The sequence below is a fragment of the Cetorhinus maximus genome, chromosome 5, assembly GCF_964194155.1.
Source record: "Cetorhinus maximus chromosome 5, sCetMax3.hap1.1, whole genome shotgun sequence".
NCBI lineage: Eukaryota > Metazoa > Chordata > Chondrichthyes > Lamniformes > Cetorhinidae > Cetorhinus > Cetorhinus maximus.
In genome coordinates this window covers 57,709,591-57,732,198 of record NC_135883.1, presented here as the reverse complement: position 1 = coordinate 57,732,198, position 22,608 = coordinate 57,709,591, and the positions used below count along the sequence as shown (strand labels likewise).

The window sequence follows — 22,608 nt, the reverse complement described above, 5'->3', positions numbered from 1 at the left end:
GGAGGCACTGTCAAGTATGTTGATGAGACATGAGGACCAATTTCTACTAATCCTCAGGCCTCTTGGTCCAGGCGTGAGCTGATGCTCAGACCAAAATCTAGACCAAAGTGGCCTCCCTACTCTAAATAAGGGACTGTCAGCTAAAATTAACGCTGATGAAATTGAAGGTAAATTATTGACCAGGTAAGGAGGTTAACTCAGTGGTAGGAAACAGAACATATGGATAATGGGTACACTCTTGAATTGGAAGAAAGTGACTAGTGGTGTCCTACAAGGATCTGTGCTTGGGCCTCAACTATTCACTATATTTCTAAATGACTTAAATAACACAATACAGAGCCATATATTCAGGTTTGCCATTGACACAAAGATCGGTGAAATATCAAGTAGTGTAGACAGTAGCTTAAATGACAAAGAAATGCTCCCAGATTAAATGAGCAAGTGAAGTCGTGGCAGATGAATTTCAAGGAAGCTAAATGTGAAGCTATCTTTTTGGGCCAAAAAGTTTATGTATTTGTTAAATGGTGAAAAGCTAGGAACAGCAGAGAACCAATGAGTTTCAGGGGTCCTTGTACACAGCACTAAAACGTGGTAAGAAGGTACAAGAAATAATCAAAAAAGCTAATGGAACATTTGCTTTTATAAGTAGAGGGATAGAATATAAAGGCCTAAATTTTCTGGTCGGCATGCAGGGCCAGGCCCGCCTGTGCCCGCTCCTGCCCAGCCCACCTGATGGGGAGAAAATTCTCCCCAAAGGGAAAGATGTTTTGCCAAAGCTATATGAAGTGCTGTTTAGCTCACATCTGGAGTTCTAGGTATGCAGTTCTAGGTATTGCATCAGGGTTACCAGGGCCCCAAGGGTAAGATTATGAGAAGGAATTACGTAAAGTAGGCTAGTATTTCCGCGAATATAGTAGGCTATGGGATGATTTATTTGAGATTTTAGAGATATTGAAAGAAATTGATAGGATAGAGAAAAACTTTTTTCCCCTCTGATGGCGAATCTAAGATAGGAAGGGCATAACCTTAAAATGAGAGCCAGACCATTAGGAAGTTAGGAAACACATCTTCACACAAAAAGTGGTAGAAGTGGGGGAGTCTCTCCCACAAAAAGCAGTAGATGTTAGCTTTTTAAATTAATTTTTAACTCTGGGATTGATAGGTTTTTGTTAGTCAGGGTAGTAAGAGATATGGAACCATGGCAGTGAAGGGAGTTAGGGTGCAGATGAGTCATGATCTCACTGAATGGTGGAACAGACTTGAGGGGCTGAACAGCTTGCTCCTGTGTTGATGTTCCACTCCTCCATAGGGGACAGGAACCCTCAAAAGTGCAAATCTGAGTAGTGCTGCAGTACCATTTTTGGGCCAAAGGAGGTCACAATCACCACTTGATGAGATCTGCACTTGCCGACAATGATCTAATTGACTCCACTGCTTCAACAAAACTTCTAACAAATAATAAAATATTCAGAAGACAAAAGCTATCCAAACATTCTCCATGGCACTGTGTGGAGGATGCTTCTATCTTACAATGGAAGGACCCACTTCTTGTGCATTCTAATCGCTGAAAAGTATATGAACGATTTACATTTTTACACCACAGTTAAAGGCTGGTATTTGCAGAACAATGCGTTTCACATTTTTATTTAAGAGTGTATATGGTTCAAATGAAATAGCCCAGAAATACAGGTGTGCCATATTTCAGGTAAGGAGGTGCACAGGGGACGTTCCCTGCACCTGAATGGTGAGGCCCGAATTGCCCCAAGTATTGGGTCTTGGGTATTATTTGAATAAAGCCCACTGACGATGAACAGTGGAAAATTTAGTCACAGCTAGAGTCACCATCAGGTGTGTCCAAGTGTCATGTCTGAGATCAGGACCAAAGACTCCTATACCTCCTGGGTCCATATTCAACTAAGTAACTTATCTTCTTGTTTAGGTTGGGGGCCAGCACAGGCAAATACCCATGATTAATTTCCTTGAATGCAGCTGACACTAGCAAGGGCAGCCTCAGGACAAATCCACCTTGGACAGAAGTCCTCAATCAGGTGATAGGTCCCTTATTTGCATACATAAAGAATCTAATGTCTGCCTCCAGCTTGAGTAAAGGACATAACTTTGTCTTATCCAAAATTGTGGTCTGACAATTTCTGACCAGATGTGTGTATGCACTTCCAGCCCGCCATATTGGGGCCTTAGTATTCCAAGTAACATCCTGGAAAAGGGTGCATTGTGGGCAAATTTCTAGGCCGACAAGTCATGTCTACAGTGAACTGTGCCACTTATATAGTTACCCATAACTAACTTCCAACCTTTTTGTTGCTGAATTTTCTGGTGAGCTATTGCCTGGAGATATTTAGCATCTTTCAGTTCTAAACATGGGGCAGAATTTAGCCCTTGGCAGGGGTGCTGGCCGGGGGCGGTCGGGAAGCTGACCACCACCCGCAATTGGCACCACACTGCGATTTCAATGCTGCCTGTGCGGGCGGGGGAAGGAGGGCGAGCGGGCCTAGAGCGAACTTTGCGCATGCGTGTGAAAGAGCGCTTCATAATCTCCCTGAGGCAGCTCCGTGCTTCAGGGAGATGAAGCGCTGTTTAAAAAAACGAATGAAGAAAATAAAAAAGTCATAAAACACGTCCCCTCATGTGTCTCTGTCACATGACCAGGGACATGTTTTTAATTCAAGTGTAAAATTTTTATTTTATTTTTATTTGCTTTAGGGAACCTCATCCGGCCCATGGGAAAATGCAAAGGCCACTTGGCCTTTTCACCTGCCTATCAACCGTTAGGTTGAAACTCTTTCGAGTTATCAACAGTCACAGATTGCAACTCTTTCGAGTACAATCATAGTTCTTGGTTTTCCGGGAGTGGGATACGAACCCACAACCCTCTGATTCAAAGGCGAGGGTGCTATGAACTGAGCCACAGCTGACACCTCAACCGTTAGGTTGAACAGGCAGTGAAAAATTCAGCACAATTATTAACTTAATGGCCTTAATAGGCCTTCTAATTGTCAGGGGGCGCACTGCTGGCTCCAGCATGAGCCCACTGGCCGAACTATCACGAGAGTGCGTGTTGATGTCGGCGCACTCGACTGATGTCAACGCGCTTTATTTCACGCTCAGGTGTGTCGGGCGCGTACCCACATGCCGAGAAAAAAATCCTGCCCATGACATGTCTTTTCTATGAAAAACAAATAATTAGATGATATTGAACCTTTTGATGGAAGATAACCAGCCCATCACAAACAAAGTGCACTGCTTCTCATAGACATAAAAAGAAAAACTTTCATATCTATGGGTGCGTTCACAGTCAAAGTTTAATGTTAGCACTTTGCAGTATATTAAACATGTTGTGTAAATTCAGTCTCAAGGCTCAAGATGACTGTGAAATGAAATGCAGTGAGACACCTCTAGTGTCAGGTCAGGTGGTACTTTATGTTTGAGTTGCATTTACACAATAACTGTAGCCTCAATGTAAAAGCATCCTAAAATAAAAACAGAGAATTGGAAATGCATAGCAGGCGAACTTTTATAACAGATCCTACCCAAAACATTAACTTACATTTTTCCTTTCAAATGCTGACATGCATTGCCTCTATTTTCCATTTCTATAGTCTAGTTGTTAGCGTTTTTAGATGAAATGCATAAATATACACGGTGCATTTATCACAGATTTTCATTGAATTCATCATTAAAACAAACATTTCCTTTTCCCTAACTAATTATATGCCATGTTGAACTCACTGAAGTGTTAAATAAGGACAACTCAAAAAATTCAATCCCTGCCTTCTTCAGCAATTCAGATTTGCAGCACTGAAATATTAACAGGATCTTATATCCTGTGCTCATTGTCTCAAAGTGGGGTAGAAATACCAGCAGTTTTCACAATTGATATTTCACTTAGGTTAATCATTTGGCAATCTGGGTACAAGTGGATCTACTTCAGTGTGTGATCGGCTACTGCTGTCACTCAATATAACTCACCCACTTGCACAAACTCAGCAACACTTCAGGAAAATGAGAATGAAGCACTGGATTTAAGAAGAAATAGTTTTCTGCATTATCATTTGTTGTCATTATCTTCCAGCCACTACATGCCACATACCATCTATTATACAGGAGCAGCACTCCACACACCATATACGATGTTTAGTGGCCCATGTACCACACACTCTCGATCATGCGACATTTTATAAATCATGTGATAGCTTCAAGTGTCTTCATCAGAAAACCTAATGCCCAACTCCACTATTAAATAGGAACATAAGAATATAAGAACAGGAATAGGCGATTCATGCCCTTAAGGCTGTTCGGCCATTCAATTTTATCATGGTGGATTTGTATCGCAACTCCATTTACATGCATTAGTTCCATATCCCATGATACCCTTGCCTAACAAAAATCTATCAATCTCAACTTTGAAATTTTCAATTGACCTAGCCTCAACAGCATTTTGGGGGAAAGTGTTCCAGAGTTTCACCTGACATCACCCTGAACAGGCTGGCTCTAATTTTCGGTTATGCCCGCTCGTTCTGGCCTACTCCACCAGAGGAAACAGTTTCTCTCAATTTACCCTTTCAAATCTTTAATCAGCTTAAATACCTTGATTAGTTCACCTCTAAATCTTCCGTATTCAAAGAAATCAGGACAGTCTATGCAACCTATCTTCATAATTTAAATCTTATAGTTCTGGTATTCTGGTGAATTTACACCGCACCCTCTCTAGAGCCTATATATCATTAATGAGGTGTGCTGCCCAGAACCGAATACAGTACAGCACTGTTGACAATCATACATGAAGGATGTTTCAGCTACAGTGGATGCAATTTATATTCAGGTACATTTTTTTGCAATTTTACAACATCATTTGAATCTCAAAGTTTTCTTTCCTTATTATAAATTCCTAGTTATGAGCTATTATATATATTGCACCTAAAATACTTCAGATATTCAACCTAACATTAAGCATGAGGTTCAATATCTACCCTGCCAACCCTCCCCACTCCACACGCACGCATGCACACACACACCAATCCAATGCTGTGCTCCCGAGAAAGGAAAACTGAGAATGAAAGGAATGCTTACTTCTGATTATCTACTTTCTGACCAGCAGCTTTCATTAGCGTTTCATGGAGACTAGCAGCTTTTGGTGAACCTTTAGGGCTCGTGTCAGATTCACCACTTTCTTCATCTCCCATTGCTTTAATATAGCTGCCACTTCTCATCCTTCGGCAAGGGATCTCCTCATCTTTGCCTCCAAGTGGATATTCTGCCCATTCATCTTGGGGGACCTGGAACATTTAAAATGCAATAACAACAGTTAATAATCTTTATGTCTTCATTTGGATACAGGATTCTTTGAACTTGGGAACTCCTTGCTCATTTTCAACGGAGCAGCTTGTCGCACATTGTGGGCCTCGATCTTTCACCAGAGGTTTGACAGCTATAGCATCAATAAATTTAAAGTGGAAAACTGTTCTTAATGTTGCAATATGAAGAGGAAATGCAACGCTATATTAATATTAAAGATGGCAGTGGGGATGCCTAGTTTTCAACATATAAAAATGCTGAATTGCAGCAAAATGAAATGAAATATTTAACAAATGAAGAAAAAAGACCATCTACATTTGTACACAAAACATCACATAACCCTAAATTGTCTTACATGGCACCAGTTAATAATTTATATGATTTGTAAAAGAATTGTGAATGTTGGAAATTTGAAGAATAAACAGTAAACACTACAAACATAGCAGACACATCAACATCAGAAAGGAAGAAAAAATATATTGCATATACAATATTATGTTTGAAATTAGATATGAGCCAAGTCACCAATTTAAAGTAAACGTAATGACACTGTAAATAGGAATCTGTGGCACATTTTATTTGTTTCATACTGTAACTTTTGAGTATTGGGTTTTTAGGATTGTATTACAGTACTGTTAGAAAACAAGGAAACTGATTTAGTTTCAAAACCTGTCCAGAGGTTTTTCTCCACTCTATCACTATTTATTCCTTTTTAACTGTAATGTGTTGTGCTTGATTTTTTTTAAACCACAAACTCTGTCCAACAGCCTTGTGTCAACTGGGCTCTGCTGTGGACTCAGTTCCAGTGAATACAGCAGAAAGCTGTCTGGAAATTTTGCTGACAGTGGGATTAATTCAGGTCAAAATTTGTCAGAATTTAAGGAGATAATCCAGCCAAACCTATTCATTCTGGCCACAAATTTGAACCTGACGTTTTTGGGGCTCACTAATTTAACTCTTCTTCATCTTCTCGCTCAACCCTTTCCACCTTTAGTCTCCAACGTTCCTGCAATTGAGCTCAACACAAACTTTGTACACTATTATAAAAGGAAGCTATTGCAAGCCAGGCGTTGACTGACAAAATTAGTGAAGTATTACCCCCTACTATTTCCTAAATCAAAACTGGAATAGCTACGTTATGCAGACCATCATAATCTGTAATTACTATTGTTACTTCTGATAAATCTTTCTCATATTTTATAGCCCAAGCCAAGAAATGGAGTGTTAATTTTACCCCTTCTGACAAATCAGAAGATTGATGCCTTATCCAGTGTAGTAATTATGCCCAGGATATCCTGTTGGTCAGACGAGCTCGGTGGGTGAGCCTGGGAGCGGTCGGGAAGCTGACTGCCGCCTGTGATCGGGCTCCGACTGCAATTTCACGCTGGCTGTCCAATTAGCAGGCAGCCAGTGTGAAACGCGTGCTGCAGTGCTCAGCGCTGCCAGGGTGGGGGCAGGAGGAGTGCAGGTGCGTGCAGTAAAAGCTCCCTGAGGCACGGAGCTGCCTCAGGGAGATGAAGATATTTCACATAAAAAATTAAAAATTTAGCAATATAAAAAACATGTCCCCTCATGTGACTATGTCACATGAGCAGGGACATGTTATTAATGAAATTTAAACATTTTTATTTAATTTTTATTTGCTGTTAGAAACCTCATCCCGCCCGTGGAAGGTCACATGATCTGTGTAAACCAATTAGTTCACAGCATGGGGAACTGGAGAGAGTTCTTCTTTGGTTATAGAGTTTGATAGACACATGTAGTTGCTGCTGCTGTGTAAATAAAGTTAAGTGTGTCCACCAAGAAAAGTTGCCTGGAAGATCAACTCTATAACAAACTGGAAACGAGGATAAATCAGGTCCGGTACTGTCCCTCGCCCAGCGATTGTGAGTGTCTAAGATAATTAAAAAGAAAGGAAGATATAATCATCCGATATGGCACAATTTGGCGGATTTGATCCCTTTGAACCAGCCACAGACAACTGGTCTCAATATATAGAACGCCTTGAATTCTACTTTCAAGCCAACAAAATCATGGGGGAGGGAAAGAGGAGAGCGATTCTCCTGAGTATTTGTGGGAGCAAAACCTACAGTTTAATTTGAAGCTTGAGAGCCTCCTGTGCACCAGATTTGAAGACTTTCAGTGAATTAGTAGGCCTTGTTAAGGGTCATTTCCAACCCAAGCCCTCAGTCACAATGCAGAGGTTCAGGTTCAATTCACGGAATAGAGCATCGGGGGAGACCATTGCTATCTATGCAGTGAAATTAAAACAACTAACGGAATATTGTGATTTCGGTGAAACCCTGAGTGATATGCTCAGGCATCGTTTGGTCTGTTGCATGCAAGAGGATGCTATTCAGCGAAGATTGCTGGCTGAAGTGGATCTTGATTTTAAGAAAGCGTTAGAAGTAGCGCTTGCGATGGAAAGTGCCGTAAGGGATGCACAAGGTGCACATGATTCAAGGTGCGCAAAATGGTGCAATTTTCCTTGTTGGGCAGGAATGGTCAGCCGAAAGTGGCGCAAAAAGCCAGGACTCTGCCATGAAGTGGGAACAGCCCCCGCTAACTGAAAATTTAGAGGAAACAGCTTAGCAGCAAATTCAAAAACTAATTTTTATAGACGTGGAAACAATAATACTCTTAACAATTGACAATTTAAAAAGGTGGAGTGTTATTTTTGTCACAAAAGAAGGCACATATTGAAACATTGCAAAACGAGATTAAAACAGGCTTCCTGGCAATCAATGAAGTCCAATGAAGTACATAGTGTGGAAGAACCAGAAACAACCAATTCTGACATTTATTCCTTATTTAACATGAAAATTGGGAAGACAGAGCCAATTAATGTCATATTGCAAATGAATGGTAAACCCTTAAAAATGGTAAACACTGGTGCTTCTACCACTGTAGTAGGAGAACATTTTCAGATATTTAAATAAAGGTGCTCAACAATTAAATTTGGAACAAACCTCTGCCAAGTTGAAAATGTATATGGGCTAAGAAAACCAGATAAAAGGTATCACCAAAGTACCTGTTTATTATAGACACCAAACAGCACAATTACCAGCGATGGTATTAGAAGGCAGAGGTCTAAGCCTTCTAGGTTGAAATTGGTTGAAAGAAGTTAACCTTGAATGGCCAGTGAGATTTCAAAAGGAAGCTGGAGGAGTTCCTGAGATATGTCAGGAAGATATAATAATTCTCATAATGTTATTGGAATTAAATAGTGGTAAAATAGTGGTATCTGTGTCTGTGTGTGTATGTGAGACTTAATTGGATTAAAGACAATGGTCTGAAGGTTTTGATGTAAACATGGTAAACATGGGAGAAGCTTAGAATGTAAGGTTTAAATATGTCACCTACACAGGTGAAGTTTCGCAACAGTGGGGAGAATTTTGCAGTCGGTGAGCGGGGGTGGGACCCGCTCTCCAACACGTAAAATGACGTGTGGTGACATCGGGCGGGTGTCCCGATGTCGCCGCGCGTCATTTAGATTTTCAGTTTAGCAGGCGTGCAGCCAACTTGGCTGCATGCCCGCCGAACTGTCGAAGGCCTATTAAGGCCTGTTTAAAACTAATTAAATCAATTAAATGAGCTGCCCGTCCAACCTTAAGGTTGGCGGGCAGGCGAAGAGCCCAGGCGGCCTTCGCATTTTTCATGGAACCTCATCCACAGGTGTTTATATGAAGTGTTTATAAATTAAATAAATTTTTAAACTAATGTTCCTTGACATGTCCCAGCTTATGTGACACTGTCACATGAGGGACATGTCTTAAATTATTTTCAATTCTTTACTTAAATGTTTGAATCTTAAACAAATCTCCCTGAGGCACAGAGGTGCCTCAGGGAGTTTTCTGCGCTCTTTCACGTGCATGCACGAAAGAGCACAGGCCTGGACTCAGAGAATCCCCCCCCCACCCGCACAGGGAGCGCTCAGCGCTTCCAGGTGAGTGTCATGCTGGGCGGGCCTTAATTGTGGCCTGCCCACGTAAAATGGCGGCACGCACCCCATTGGGGGCGCCGATCGGGTTCGCGCTCGCTCCTGCCCACCCCTCACACAACCCAGCCCAGTGTGTTTATTTTTTCCAAAGGTTACTGGTAAACATAGTGCTATGGGAGATTTTTATTATCAGGAAGATGAATTCTAAAGACATAGTGAAACAATGGGAATTTGCATTCAAAGGGGAAAATATGTACAAAGGAGCGAAGGCTGTGTCTAAGGTCTAACAAGTGTGAAAACCCTTCAGCATCTGTGCCTCAAGCTGCTGTCTTCAAAGAACTGAAGTTAAGAAAGCTCACTTTTAATTCGGCTGGTTCAGGGTATTGTGTCTCACTTTGCCTGGGTCTTTTAAAGCCTATGTGCCTTACTGTTGCCTTAACGAAAATGTAACTGGGAGTAGGATTAAGTAGGGGATTTAAAAGTTATCAAAGTAGCAATTTGTATATCTATGTATGTGCTTAAAATCATTTCTCTTATTAATAAATGGAGGAAGCCAACAGGTAGAAGAAGGAGGCAGAAGAGCGGAAGAATCGGCTGAATGAAGCTAAAGAGGCTTTGAAAGGAAAAGTTCTAGAACTTTCCAAGATGATGATAATGAAGTCATGGGTAGCTCAACTACAGAACTAAGACAAGTTGAGATTACATCTGAGAGAATTCTGGCCGACAGTGAAGTCAAAAAGAAGACCGAGACTAAAGTCTGTGGTAGAAAGAAGAAGACACATAGAAAGAGGATTCAGTATTACCGATGAGGCACCGTCTTCGAACAAGACTAAGCCTGATACTTCCCAATTTGGAGGGGAAGGTGAAAAAAGTCAAGGGAACCAAAAAGCGAATCATGATTTACATAGTTGTGAGCGACAATTTACTGTTGGAGAAGCAGTATATGTAAGGAATTTTGGTGGAGGACCGAAGTGGTTACCTGGTAAAATAAACTCTGTGACCGGGCCATTGTCGTACCACGTGGAAGTGGAGGGCCAGATCGCCTGTAAACATGCAGATCATTTAAGAAAAAGGGAAATAAAATGATAACCATTGCTGAACCTGTGGTTCCTGTTGAAGTTGCTCAACTAAGGATAGACATGCCTAATATCTCTGTCGGCGTGAAAGGCACTGAACTGCATTGCCTAATGAGGACCTGATAATGCAGTTCCAGGGAATGTGGTTCCTGTCAAAGAATCGGAAGTTGTGGAGCTACGATGTTTCACATGGATCAGGAAACCACCTGAAAGACTGACCTTGTAATTTCATGACCTGTGTAACTATTGTAATGTCATGAGATAAATATCCTTATAAATACAAAATGTACAGAAAAGTTAAAGGGGGAGGAATTTAGTAATTATAGTTCTGATAAATGCAGGACTATAGCTTTAAGAATAATCGTGTATTGTAAGGTCACATGATCTGTGTAAACCAATGAATTAGCAGCATGGGGAAGTCTAGGAGAGAGTCCTTCTTTAGTTATAGAGTTTGATGCACACATGTGTAGTTGCTGCTCCTGTCTTGTAAATAAAGTTAAATGTGTCCACCAAGAAAAGTTACCTGGAAGATCAACTCTATATCATCCAGTATGTTTGACCTGAGATAAAAATACATTACTAGATATTCGGACTTAACCTCTGAGATCCCCAGCGTCGGATGTGCAGGGAACCCCTCTCCAAACTTCAAAGGTCAAAGAAGTGCAAACTTCCTCTGGGCGATTGTCCTGCTCTGAGAACCATGCGGCTATGTGATTTAAATTGCAAACTTTGGATGATTCTGATTATGTTACACAAATAGTTACTCAGAAAAAGTTAGGAGAATTAAAACCTCTTCTAAGTTCTGGGTAACTATTGTAAAGACAGAGACTGGCCCCACCCATGGGACTTCGCCCATGGGATTCACCCTACGGAACTACCCCAGCACCCCTGACCCGCCCCAGGGATCGTCCCCCGACTCCCGACTATCCCGCCCACCCGGTATTCACCATGTCCCCCTCCGATTCATCATGGGACACCCCGCAACCCAAAACGACTCGATTCCCGCCCCTCACCCTGGAAGGCCCGACCCCTTCCATGGACATGATCCTGCCCCCCTCCCCCACAGGCCCAACCCCCCATAGACCTGACCCAACCTAACCCCCCACCGCAGTACCGACACCACCTCCCATGATACCGACCTACCTCAGCCCCTCCCACAGGCTCAGCCCCCAACCTGATCCCTTCCGACCCCACCCCACGTCATCACATGCCGTCCCGATACCACCCACAACCCCAATTCTGAAAACACCCCCGCCTGCAGAATGGACCCCACCCTGTAGTAACAACCAGCCCCCCCCGCCCCCGCAGTGTCAACCACCCCTGCAGGCCCGAATGCCCTCCACCTCCATGCCAACCCCCCCCACCCTACCTTATCGGGCACCCACCCCCCGCAGGCCCTATACCCCTCCTGACTCGGCTGGACCTCCCTCCCAACTCCTGACGCTCCCCCAATATCTGACACCCCCATCCCACCCCTCCAATATCTGATCCACCCCCTTCCCCGCTGATGTCCAACCCTCCCACCCCCACCAGCCCCGATGTCCTACCCCCTCCTACACCCCCCTGATGTCCGATGCCCCCCATTATCCTCTGATGCCAGCACCCCCACACCCATCCCCTATGATGTCCGACCCCCCCCAACCCCTGGGATGTCCAACCACCCCCTCCTCCCGGACTTCTGACCACCCCCCCCACCGATCCTCGATGCCCCCCCACAACACCTGATGTCTGAGCTAGTGCCGCAAAAAAGGGGGGTGTCCTTCTTCAGTCTGGCAGAGCTGGACTGAGACGCTGGGCTTCGGAGACAACTGCACTGCCTGGATCTCGCCCAGCCTGAGAAGGAAGGTCTGGTGAGACAGGCACAGAAGAAATTTAGAGTAAGTAATTGGGCAAGGAGTGGCAATCTGACACTGATAGCCACTCCAAGGAAGCTATGACCCTATATGTATATTGGTCATAATGCAGTTCATAGAGAGTGAGGTCATATTTATGAGAGCAGTCTTTGACTTAGGGCAAACAAAAATATCTTGTTAACAGCTTAAAAATGTAAGTGATATTATTTTTAAATTGCAAGCTTTTAAAACAATGATTCACATTAATGAATGGACTGCTGTATTTGCCATCATTGACAGAACTTGGTATCAACATTTTTGTCCAGAAGGACTCTGATTACTGGCCAACAATGCTGAAATTAAGAAATGTATCATGAGTAGCAATGAACCTCAGGGCCTTGGGACACTCTAGGACACAGTAGTAGCAGACGTCATGCAATATTCCCTCAGCCTGGTATCATGGTATGATCTTTGATGTGGACCAAACCACTGTTTCCATAGAGCCAATCAAGCCAGGCTTTGTATGAAAGGATAGATTATGTTGAGTAAAGAAAAACGATCCAAATTAGACCACTTTAATTTCTCAATTTATACTCAGTCTAGAGTTAACTTTCGGCAATTCATCTTTAGTCAACAATGAATCTTACGAAGTAAGTAAGCTTGCTTAGAAAAGATTGGCTTGAAGCACAATGACATACATTATCTTCCAGATTTCACCAACTACGAGATAATTACCACTTAAATGATAGCTTCAAAAAAACTTCCTTCCTTCATAAACAATTAATGCAGCTGTTAGACTCACATGCATTACTTATCATGGCATGATGAAACAATAAAAGAAGAGGATGGAGAGAGTAGATGATGGCTAGGGTTTTACAGCCCCTCCCGCCCTGCCAGGCATTACGGTCCTGCCGAACTGAATGGAGATTTAAATGGCTCACTGTATCTGCTGGGGGGAGACACGCCGCGGCAGGGCCGTGAAATCCTGGCCAGCACATCTGAAAAGAGTAAAGTTTGGGAGACTTTGGAGATAGACGCAACATCAACATCCAAAAAGGTTAATTGATATAGGTCTGCTGCTGTAGAATTTCCGTCTGTATTTGAGTTTTACAACATTTATAGTTTGTAACTTTTAATCACAAACACGCCTTTATCATATTTTTTTGGTTGACTGTAGTTTTGGTCCCGGAATCAAGAACACTGCTTTGTTAGTTTCATTTACAAGAATTAGTTCAATTATTTTGTGGCCAGCCATTAAGTACGGGTTCAACTTGTCTAAAACATGAAACAATTATCTGCCTCACATGCATGCCCACATGTCTCCTCCATTTCCATATAAAAATATAGGGTTTTGTTAGACATAGAAATTTATTTATTCATTTAGTGTTGCATATACTTAGTTATTTTGCCAAGAACATTTAAATATATCTCCATACAAAGACCTCAATGCCATATAACGAAAGGAAGACATTTGAGTACAGCTTTCCACAATGCCATCTAATATTGCAAGATATCCACCGATCTGATTATTTAGAATATTAAATTTGACAGTAAACAATCAAATCAAAGCTCTCCCCTGGACATACCACAGCGACCCATAAAGCCTTTCACATTTTTAACCAATCAACAGGTGGTTTAGATGACTGAAATGTGAAACCAACATTACTGCATGGGTTCCGTGGTTGGTTGCTTAGTTCCCTGCCATTCCACTAACAGTGAAAGGTCACTGATCTGAAACATTGGTCCAGATCTTCAGGCCTTCGGATGGTCGTACCCTGGAGGTACCTCGGAAGATGTGCTGTGGGACCCTCAGAAGTCCAAACGCAAGGACTCCACAGGGATTGACCAGGAAGTTTCAATTTCCGATGGGCTATTCCCTTGCTCCTGGGACCTTCCAAAAAGCCTGCAACTCTGAGTTGGAGTTGCAGACTTCGGAAGGTTCCAACACACTTACCTGGACAGTTACCCAAGAAATGTTAGACAAGAGTTAGACATGTCTAACTCCTGGGTAATAATACAACTGATTCCCCCCCTCCACACTTCCCCCCGACCACTTTGACGCCGTGACCCTCCAACATCCCCCTGACCATCTGATTCCTCAGTCTGACCTTCCTACTCCCCTCTCCCCCCTCCCCCAGCCCTCTGTCTCCCTCCTCGACCCTCCAACTGCTCCCCCCAAACCTGACCTTGCCACTCTACCCAGCTGGCATCCGACCCACCCTACAAACCTGCCACCCTACCCACCTGGCATGCTACCTACCCTACCACTCTACCAGCCCTGCCATCTACCACCCTGTAACCCTCCCTCCTGCCACCCTACCTAGCTGGTAGGCTACCCACCCTACCCACTTACCTCACTCACACCCATTCGCTAACAAACTGAAAAGCTATTTAAATGTCTCAAAGCTTTTCACTGTATTAGTGAATGAAAACCTATGATGGCGTAGTGGTATTGTCACTGGACTAGTAATCCAGAGACCCAGGGTAATGCTCCACAGCATTATTTGAATTCAATAAAAATCTGGAATTAAAAGTCTAATGATGACCATGAAACCCCATTGTTGATTGTCATTAAAAACTCATCTGGTTCACTAGTGTCCCTTAGGGAAGGAAATCTGCTGCCCTTACCTGGTCTACATGTGGCTCCAGACCCACAGCAATGTGGTTGACTCTTAAATGCCCTCTGAACAAAGGCAATTAAGGATGGGCAATAAATGCTGGCCTAGCCAGCAATGCCCACAGTTCATGAATGAATGAAAAATAATACGGCAGCTAGTGCTGTAAAAAGGGGACATGGCATGGCTTCCCCTGATGACCCTGCTCTGCGCTCCACATTTCTGAAGAGGCCCGGTTCGGAAGTCTGGGCCAGAAATGTGGAGCACCGGTACTGTATAAGCAAATGGTAGTGGACAGTGATCGCCACTCCTCAGAAGGTTGGGCCAAATAACACTGTTTTTATCTGCATAGATTCTGCCTGGTCTGCTGAGTATTTCCAACAATTTCTGTTTTTATTCCACTATCGAATTTGATTTTCACAGATCCAAAGCCAGAAAAAAATCATTGCTAGCTACCATTTTGATTGGTGAGAATTTGAACCCAGACAAGCAAGAAAACTTTACATAAATAGTGCAAGAAATATCCATTACATTTGATGCAAGTTATTACTTATAGATAGCTGGGCTTCTGACTGTAGGCTATGAATATCTGCATATTTAACTCAAGAGAAAAGAAGCTGTCATTTCCCTGGCAGTGGAAGATTCTAAAAAGCACATATATTATTATTCTATGTGACTAAATGAAGGCTTATCCAGGCATGAACAAAAAGTACAAAGCCAGCAATTCAGTTAAGAGCAGCCAACTGAACTTAAAGTTCAACCATGCATTTATTCCTCAGCCCTGATATGCATTAACAAGTGACTAAGCTATAAAAAGATTGTTACTGTTCTGGTGATAACTTCAAAGAAATGCCCCAAACCTTTTGACAAGGACACCACAGGGAATGCCGAACTACAGTATTTAACAAACTTTTGATTGATAACAATAGTGACAACATGATTTTGCTCAGGCATTACAATCAGTATCAGCCTTGAGGTGCTAATTACCCATCAAGGCAAGGCAGCTCAGTGCTGCTGATGATAGCTAGATCATTCAAAATAATTTTGTCGCTATAGCAACAAAGCATATATTATTTTTGCATGTCATATTGTTAAAGATAAAGCAAGTCTCAGATCTGATTTTAATAAAGAGCTACACTTTTCAAATCTGTTATTTTTATAATTTATAGTGTGGTTCTGAGTGCAAGTATAACTTTTTCCAGGTCAATGTTTAACATGGCTCTTAGGCCCCTTCAATTTTTAGATATCTACTTCAATTATCCAATCTACATGTATTTCTGATGGTTTTGATTACTTGATTAATCCATTATTCACAATGATGTGATGACATATCTGCTGGAAAAGGCCTGTATTTTCTCTTTGTGCGATGTCCCTTTAAGAACAAAGTGGGCTGGGGAGTATTTTGAAGGAGGGTTAATTGGTTTCCTGATTGTGACATCATTAGGTTCCAAGAAATGTCCAGCGTTGCCATGGGGATGAACAGCCAAGAAGTAAAGGGTAAATAGAAAGCTAATTGCAGTGGGGTGCAGTCAGCCTGGTTTTTCTGTTTGGCAGTTCAGAACATTGGGAAATCATGCAAAGAGAAAGGAAGCAAAGCTCTCCGATGGGAACTGTTTTCAGTTTGACAGTCGTCATACAGATCCTGGTGTTTAACCAGGCCTCTGTGAGCAAAGACCGTGGCCAGAATTTTTAGGATGGTGAGGGCTTAGCACATCCCGGCCGACTCTGACATCCCTACTGCCATTTTACACTCTGACAAGGCATTAGGCAGGACTTCCACTCCTCACATAGGAGGAAGTTGCACTTTGGAGATCTGCTGGTCATCAGCTCTCCAGTCCCTCCAGTAACATTGCTGCAGTGGCTGGAAGAGGCACTGCAAGAAAATTCCTGAGCCTAAGTCCGGGGAACTGGAGAAAAACGTAAGTGTCAGGGGTCCAGGCAGGGAGGATGGGTAAGATGAGGGGTGTGTCGGGGTCTTAGAAAAAGCTATACTTGCACTCAGCAAGTAGTATAAATATTTCTGCATACTTTTAACCATGATTGATAAGTTTGGGTTCTTCAAAGGATATAATTGGCAAAGGCATTTTATTGATGTGCCTTTGCTTCATTGTTCTCATTCTAAACCATGTAATACTGATCATCGTTGTTTTTCCCCATTACATTGAAGTTAACTATACTATAGGGATGATCCCATGATCCCCTACTCCCACTGGGCAGCTATGTTCACAGGGAGCACAGGATGGAGAACCTGGCCTAGAGTGTTCTGGTCTTAGCTTTCATCCACATTCCCTTCAATCCCTGGTGCACAGGACCATGGATTTACCCTTGTAGTTTATCGTGAACATACTGAGTATTGTATCTTATCTGCTTCAGTGTGTTTCTGCATTCAGAAGAAAGTTCATTTTTTTGCCAATTTCCATCTCATATTGCTTGACAACATTGATTCGTGCTGGGATATGGTCCAATGCTCATGGTCAGCCTTCCATTCCCTTACCTAGGTGACTGCCATTCATTTGTGAACCGAGGCAAGGGAGCATTTGCAGGCACTTCAGGTGGAGAGCAGCCAGCTAAAATGTATCTCATGCTCACCTGATAAGCACAAGCATAGTTGTATTCACAATGCATATATGCCACTCATGCTCACACACACACTTGCACATATGTACGCTTATAGAAGCACACACACACTTACTTTCTACCAAAAGTTATTGGATAACAAACAGGAGGAGAAACACTGGCTGCATTTGTCTCTCTCCAGACTAGGACACTGAGGCTTCATGCATCAAATGTTTATTGGCACCATATTGAAGCTGTACTACCGGCAAGAGTCTATCAGAGACCGGCATAGGGAATTGGGGGAAAGAATGACATTTAACATTAATTCATTCTGATATAACCATAATTACCAATTATAATAACTATTACTATCACTAGTTTAATAGCAAATCATAGTTGGGAAAGCAGCACTACAAACAATGATGGCTGAATAAAGCAATTCCAAACATTAGCCTATGTTATGTGATGAACTTTTAATAAACCATTGATTTATTAGCAAGTTGTATTATGTACAGAAGAACCATACCAGGTTCTTGCTGAAAAAAGAGACATGTCAAAGCTTTTCGTCTTGCACTAATCAGTACACTTCGCAAGAATATCAATATAATGGGAAAACAACAATTTACACTGTATATGAAGAGAGTGCTGATTGGTTTACAAGAGGACTCTGATTGGTAGAGGCATTGCCATGGAGAATGCATCAGTGATGGTGACTGCCAAGCATTGTTTGAAATTCAAACCCAGCAGTTTGACCCCGACTGGTCAAGGCATTGCCCTGAGGAATGAGTCAGACAATGGCTGTCACTTATTTTGTTTAACTGAAACTAGCATAATGTGTGAACATTTTCTTTCTGTCTGCAAAGAACAGGGCCCTGTGTATTCATATATGTAGCTTCCAGTACATGTAAATGTGTCACACCGCGAGCTCAACTGACAATCTTAAATTCTTAGCACATTGAGGATTATTTAGCAAATGTTGTCCAATTGTGGAATCACATCTAATGTTGGACACTGTGTTTTGAGTTTTGCAAGCATCGGCTGGTTGGGTACAATCTGTAGCCTGCCCGTTGTGAACAGCGGCTGGGACATGCTGTTTGATATAATCCATCAGTCTTTGGGACGTACGGCCTACATACCTAGCATCACACTGGCATTGATATTCATATACCACATTACTCATTTATGTGATAGACTTTTTGGCTAGACGGCAGCATCCTGTTAGTGGCGAATAGCACTCGTGTTGCTGCTGCAAAATAGCAGCATGAAATAGCTAGCTTCACTTGTTGCCCAAATTTTTTAGATACCTTGCACATCCAGGGTAATCTGAGGCAGACTGGGCACTTTTCAGGGCCAAAAGTGACAGCCTTACGTCCACTCATGAGTTCATGTGATAGGCTGCGCGAAATGATCTGATCAGGGTAGCCATTATCCCGCAGGATGCCTTTGATGTGCCCTATTTCAGCATCAAGCTTGTATGGTGAGCAAATGGCCTGGACCCTATTTACAAGATGCTGATAAGACCAATCTTATAGCGCATGGAACTGTAATAATCCTAATGTGTATATTGTCCAGTGAAGGTAGGCTTGCAGTAGACCGTGGTAGAGGATCCCCTGGCAGATTTCTCAACTAGTACATCATATCAGGTTTAGATTAGCATAATACCAGTTTATTTTTTTTAATTCTTTCATGGCATGTGTACTGGTAACATTTGTTGTTCATTCCTAATTGCCCTTGAGGTGGTGGTGAGCCTTCTTCTTGAATCGCTGCAGTCCATCTGGTGTAGGTACACCAGCAGTGCTGTTAGGAAGGAAATTCCAGGATTTTGATTCGGTGACAGTGAAGGAACAGGGATATAGTTCCAAGCCGGGAGGGTATGTGGCTTGGTGGGGAACCTGCAGGTGGTGATGTTCCATGCATCTGCTGCCCTTGTCCTTCTAGATGGTAGACAATGCAGGTTTGGAAGGTACTGTTGAAGGAGCCATGGTGAGCTGCTACAGTGCATCTTGTAGATGGTACACACTTGCTGCCACTGTGTGTCAGTGGTAAACGGAGTGCATGTTTAAGTTGGTGAAAGAGGTGCTGATAAAGCATATTGCTTTCTCCTGGATGGTGTTGAGCTTCTTGAGTATTGTTAGAGCTGCACTCGTCCAGGCAAGTGGAGAGTATTTAATCACACACCCGACTTGTGCCTTGTAGACAGTGAACAGATTTTGAGGAGTCAGAAGTTGAGTTACTCTCCCAGAATTCCCAGCCTCTGACCTGCTCTTCTAGCCACAGTATTTATATGGCTAGTCCAGTACAGTTTCTGGTCAATGGTAACCCCCCAGGATGTTGACAATCAGGGATTCAGCAATGGTAATGCTACTGAATGTCAAGGGGCAATGGTTAGATTCTCTCTTGTTGGAGATGGTCATTGCCTGGCACATGTGTGACGCGAATATTACTTGCCACTAATCAACTCAAACTTAAATGCTGTCCAGGTCTTGCTGCATATAGGACTGCTTCAGTACTTGAGGAGTCACGATTGATGCTAAACATTGTGCATCATTGTGCAATTAATGGCGAACATTCCGCTTCTGACCTTATGATGGAGAAGGTTGGGCCCGTCCTTGCTGAACAAGAGTCACATTGGACTCAAGACATTAACTCTGTTTCTCTCTCCACACATGCTGCCAGGCCTGCTAAGTTTATCCAGCACTTTTATTTCCGGTTTCCTGCATCTGCAGTATTTTGCTTTTGCTGAAGGCACTCCCACCAACATCATATAAAAGGATGATGAACTACTTACAGTTTAGTTGCTAAATTATTTCTTCTGCCTTCTGATCTAATTCTATGTGTTTATGAAGATTTCCTATACTTAGTTAAATTTGAATAGTCAACATTGAGTGGTCTGGCTGGTGCTGAAGTATTTTCTGTTCATTTAAAAGCTCATCCTGAAAGAAGTTGCTTCCAAACATGAGCTATCTGGTAGGCCTTCCTCTGAGTTTTGGCATGACTGGGAGAATAAGTAGAGGCCATGCAGAGCAGGACGAGCTGCTAGAAGAGGGGGGAAGAGGATGAGAAGGGAGAGATGGTTCTCAGCAGGATGCCACTGAATTATTTTGGGAGCAATTCTCTTACCTCAACTTCAACAAATCATCTTCGCTTCACAAAAGAGGTTTTGACTGAAATCTGCCAGTTGCTGAAGCCAAAACAGCAACATCAGGACAAGGTAAGGGCAGCATTGCCTCTGCCCGTTAAAGTGACCATGGCTCTTAATTTTTATGCATCTGGCTCCTCCAGGCTGCTGCTGGAGGTGTAAGCAACATCTCGCAATTTGCAGTGCACTGCTGCATAAGGGAGGTCACTGAGGCACCACATACACAGAGAGAGGTTCATCTCATTCCCTTTCCTCAGAGACAAGCAGGTGGAGCAAGCAAAAGGGTTTGCACAAATTGCAGGCTTCCTCCTGGTGCAGGATGCCATTGGTGGCATGTACATTGCCTTGTGCGTGCCTCATCTGAACTCGGTCACATTCCTGAAATATAAAGCTTCCATTCCCTCAATGTACAGCTGATGTGCAACCACAGGCAATACATCATGCTGGTTAATACCCCATACCCTGACAGTAGTCATGATTCTTTTATTCTGTGAAAGTCCTTTGTGCTACCTATATTTTACCCATCACGATAATCAAAGGCCGGTTACTGGATAACAAGGGTTATCCACTCATGACTGACCGGTGGCTCCAAGCTGGAACCCATACACACAGCAGGCCTACAGTGCTGCCAATAACATTATAGAGCACACCATCAGCATTCTCAAGCAATGTTTCTGCTTCCTGGGCCATTCTGATGGAGCCCCACACTATTCAGCTTGTGGTAGCATGCTGTTTGTGACACCGCCTGGCCACAATGAGGGAAAAACCTTTGTCACCATCTATCAGAAGCTGAGGAGCAGGGGCAAGAAGAGGAGGAAGAGGAAATGTAACAGGAAGTGGAGGAACAGGAAGAGGAAGGAAGGGAGGCTGTTATGTTAACTTCTTTTTTGTCCGGGCTCTACATGATCAAGTAATTCATGAGTAATACACTTATACACCAAAAATTATTCTCTTGGCGCCTTTGCCTCTCCTAGGGCTACTATGAGATGCTTCCCCAGTAGGTGCAGCATGGGTGATGGAAGGCTGCTGACCTTCAGTTGAGAAGATTACAGTTGGCTTTAGTGGACGACCTCGAGCACCTCTTGGCCTAGAGTGCCCAACTTCAGACTACGCCATCTTGGCCTGAGCCACAGTAGTCTGGGTTAGCCGGCTGACAGCCAACAGCAAAGGCACTGGCAGAGTAGCAGTGGTGGAAGCAGGAATACTCACACCCTGAGAGAAGGCAGCGGATTTGTGCTCCACAGAGACACTGACATTCTCCCTGGGTAGTACCTCAGCATTCCTGATCTGCTGGGAGAACAGATTGATGAACACCTGTTACACCCAGGGCGCATCTTTGAACAGTGGTATCCAGAACCATGATGACAGCAATCTGAGTTTGGAAGACAGCAGTCTGAGCTTCCACTGCAGTACTCTGACCTTTGATAGAAGCTCCAAGAGCAAAGTACTGCTGGAATTAGAGCTGTGTTTTAACTGTTTGTATTGTGGAGCATTTTGATTAAATGACTGCAACTTTCTTTACTTGTGTTCTCGATGCTCAATTATTTCCTCTTCACGTAATATGAAAGAACATGAAGTGGTGGCATGATACATAGTTTAAAACAATTAACACCTGAAGATATATTATAATGGTGTATAATTTTTCATTTGTAGATATTTAGTCCAATTGATCCTTTGAGTTGACAGTAACCATTAATGCCAAGGCTATGTCCTAAATGACTGCTAATCTCTCACAAAAGTTAAACTAACTATTATTCGGGGACAAACTAAGAAGCATGGCTGCAAGGGGAGTGAAAAAAATGCAGGTACAGTAGATATAATGTGCCATGTACATTATTGGAACAGAGCTTGCTCTGCCTGACCCAGGCTTGCTTAGTGCTGACTCTGGGTGGTTGAAATATTCAGTACTCAGATCTGATTAAAAATGCATAAGGGCCAGAACACAAAGCTTGCACTTGAGCTTAGGCTTCAGATCGTGGTACAAACTGCTTGAATCTCATTTGTGTGAAACATCTAGCCTTGAAAGACACTCTCAGCACAGATATCATTCTCTGCAATAATAATGTGTCTCTTACTGTTGCTTTGAATCAATCTCCAGCTTTCTTCCATTGCACTCCTGTGGACCAAGAAGCCATTC

General features: G+C 42.9%; 1 protein-coding gene across 1 annotated transcript in view; it reads right to left on the bottom strand.

Annotated features, from left to right (window-relative positions):
- dlgap2a (discs, large (Drosophila) homolog-associated protein 2a) overlaps nucleotides 1–22,608 on the bottom strand; it is a 168,369-nt gene that overhangs the window by 127,660 nt on the left and 18,101 nt on the right. The window contains exon 2 of the mRNA XM_078541892.1: nucleotides 5,089–5,294. Within this exon, the coding sequence (XP_078398018.1) occupies nucleotides 5,089–5,294 (206 nt within the window). The remainder of the gene's footprint in view (nucleotides 1–5,088; nucleotides 5,295–22,608) is intronic.